Source organism: Prunus dulcis, unplaced genomic scaffold (genome assembly GCF_902201215.1).
Source record: "Prunus dulcis unplaced genomic scaffold, ALMONDv2, whole genome shotgun sequence".
Lineage (NCBI taxonomy): Eukaryota > Viridiplantae > Streptophyta > Magnoliopsida > Rosales > Rosaceae > Prunus > Prunus dulcis.
In genome coordinates this window covers 18409-21701 of record NW_023010312.1, presented here as the reverse complement: position 1 = coordinate 21701, position 3293 = coordinate 18409, and the positions used below count along the sequence as shown (strand labels likewise).

General features: G+C 42.6%; 1 protein-coding gene across 1 annotated transcript; it reads right to left on the bottom strand.

Moving 5' to 3' along the window:
• Positions 1-1110: 1110 nt before the first annotated feature.
• LOC117613429 (phytosulfokine receptor 2-like) lies at positions 1111-2797 on the bottom strand. The gene has a single exon (XM_034342036.1). It carries the CDS (start codon positions 2548-2550, stop codon positions 1429-1431), a length of 1122 nt encoding a protein of 373 aa, XP_034197927.1. The 5' UTR covers positions 2551-2797; the 3' UTR covers positions 1111-1428.
• Between the last annotated feature and the right edge of the window lie 496 nt (positions 2798-3293).

Sequence of the window (3293 nt, the reverse complement as noted above, 5' to 3'; positions counted from 1 at the left end):
TTTGCATGATTTCTGCCCCATCTCCCTCTTCTCTAGGCAAGTTCAAGCGACAGCACGGTCATTTTTGTTAGGCTCATGCTCCTTTCTTTTCTTCTTTTTTTTTTTTTTTTAAACGAAAAGATGAAGTTTTATTTCACTAGAGAAACTGGACAGTAAAGCGAACAAGCAATCCAACATGAATATAGGAGAGAAAAATATGAATTCAAGCTACTTCTGGTTTAACAAACTAAAACATACTCATGACACTACATCCTTCTAGTCTAGTAAGAAGGGTTCCTAAAATTTGGAGAAACAGATGCCCAAAGCACTGCCCAGTACTTGACCGTCTCCCACGCACTTCCTCCTCTTCCATCCCCCTAACATCTTCAAAATTTCGTCCCATTTCTTTTCGAACAAATAGCCCAAAATGATCTCATATCTCCAGCTAAATCAACAAGATAAGAAAACATGATCCACAATCTTCTCCGCACTCTTGCATAAATTTGGTACACCATTGTTAGCATGACAAGGACTTGTCATACATCTTTAGAGTAAATTGCAGGATTTTACCTTCCCGTGTGCCACCAATCAAGCCAAACCTTAATTTTGAGTGGAACCTCTAGATTTCCAAATCATGCTGGAGGGAAGAAACAGAGGACTACCTGATACGCGTCTCAACCGATTAAAAAAATATGCATAAGAAAATTGACCTCAAGTCTCTACACACCATCTTCTTGCATCCTCCTTATCTGGGAATAATCTCACCTCCTCCAGCAGCCTTAGCTATGAAGGAATGATTTGTGCATTTACTTGTGGTTTTTGATTTTGTTTTTTGTTAAATTTTTATTTATGTATAGAAATGCATTTGAGGGGTAAGACTCGTTACGTTCCCTCTGACTAGGTGTATCTTGTTATGTTCATTTATGAAATTGACTCGTACCTTTGACTTTAGTATGTAAGTTTTGCCCGTTTAGCGTAGAATTCGAAGCACCCTGGCTGGGCGTACTATTGTGCCACCCCATTCATGCCTTTCATAATGTAACGAATCTTAAGCAATTAATAATTAATAGAAATCTTGGTTCCCCAATCTCATCATATCAATTGGTTGGCAGCCATCATGGCAAAACATAATAAAACCAAAAGCATGAAAATCATGTTCTATTCAAACAATCATCACAGAAAGTTCCATACGTGGTTTAAAAAAGATCCTCTCATTCTTTAGTTAGGGATCTTCTTTTTACCATTTACAAAACCCACTGGGTGAAAAGTAATAATGCAACAAGGGCCAAAATAAAAACTACCTCTAATCCTCCTACTTCTATCATTTTCCCTTGTTTAATTGGCTAAATTTCCCTATTTACATCCCTTTCAACTATATTATTCATATCCCAACAAACACTGTAAACAAACAACATTGCTCGCCAATGCAAAAAATATATAAATACATTGTCAGATCGAAATTTGATTTAACATTTCAATCACCTCTCTCATTGGGGGCCTTTCTCTTGAAATCTCACCAGCACAATGACAAGCAATCCTAAAATACTCCTTCACATTGGCTTCATCCAAGTCGTCCTTCGAAATAACAGGGTCGACCATTTCCATTTGGCAGTTTTGGGCCTCCATTTTCCTGGCCCATTCCACCAAGCCCATTTCTTTGCCGTCGAACTTCGTGGGCAAATTGGGCCGTTTTCCGGTCGCAACCTCCAACATCAAAACCCCAAAGCTAAACACATCGGCTCTCACGGTTGCCCCCGTGAACCCTTCCTTGTACTCCGGCGGCATGTACCCCATGGTACCGGCAAACTGCGTCGAGACATGCGAACGGGAGGCGTCCATCCTCCGAGCCAGCCCGAAATCAGCAATATGGGCCTCAAACTCCGAATCCAACAACACATTACTAGCCTTGATATCCCTATGAATAATGGGCTTGTCCAACCCATGCAAAAAAGCCAGCCCATTAGCCACACCCCTAACGATCTTAATCCTCGTTTTCCAAGATAACGGTACTCTAAACCCGGCCCCGTCATCATACCCATCACCGTCGCATGACGACGAGTCGTTAAGCCAACGGTCCAGATTGCCCCGCTCAATAAACTCATAAATCAATATCCTATCGGCGCCGGAGACACAATATCCCAAAATCTTAACGATATTTGGGTGCCGGAGCTTACTTAGGGTTTCCATCTCCGCCTGAAATTCGCGAAACCCTTGGAAGGCGTCGGGATCGAGCTTCTTGACGGCGACGATGCGGCCGTCGGAGAACTGGGCCTTGTAGACGAAGCCGAAGCCGCCGTCGCCTACGACGAGATCGGCGGAGAAATTCTTGGTGGCCTTGACGACCTCTTCCATGGAGACCTTGAGCGAGGGATCGACGGAAAAGCTTTCGTCGACGGTAACGGAGGTGAGGGCGGTGGCGGGCGGGTTGCGGACGGGTCGGGTGTAACGGGAGCGGGTCGATTTGCGTTTGGAGCCCTTCCAGAAGAGGTAGATGCAGGCGAAGACTACGGTTATGGCGAAGAAGCTGCCTGTAGCCGCAAGAACGGCTTGGAGGGTTTTCTCCATGGCCATTGAAATTGGAGGAGAGAGAGAGAGAGAGAGAGGGTTAATTAGTTTGTGGCGTTGGGGGTGCAAATGGTAAAAGGGGGGTGGTGGGTTTGGTGAGAAATTAAACGTGGTGGAGGGGGTTGAATTAGAGAGATATATGCTGTTGTTGTGAAGAAGGCGGCAAGAAGTATGCTGCCATGGAAGGAAGGAAGGAAGGAAGAGGGATTTTCGTCGAAGGTGAGTTTGACTTGAAATGATCAGCAGGCAAGTCAAGTAGGACGAGTCAACGCCATAATTGGTTACTTTCAACTTCATCGGGTCATTTGTTTCATATAGACCCCTGAGGTGTGGCTTAATTGCAGCACCCACCCCACAGGTTCAATTATTTACACACTTTATTTTCCGCGTGAAAGAGCGATGTATTCGAGGATAAATAAATTACAAAACATCTTCATGTTTTATGTCACCATAAGAATGTAACAGTTCAGACCAAAAAAAGGAAAAAAGAAAAAAGAATGTGACAGTGAGAACATAAAGGGATGTTGCCGCAATTAAGCTGAACTTCAGGGTGTTCAAATGAAATTGACTCTTGTTAAAATCTCATTGTGGGTTGTTACAGCATTTCCACCTATTTGCCTTGGTAAAAGATAAGGAGAGGCAATTGTTGTTAGTTTTAGTATGAAAAGTGAAAAATATGGCTATGTATTTATAAATAAATAAAATCTGAAAATTTTGGTTTTTTTTTTTTTCCAATTTTTTTTGTTATT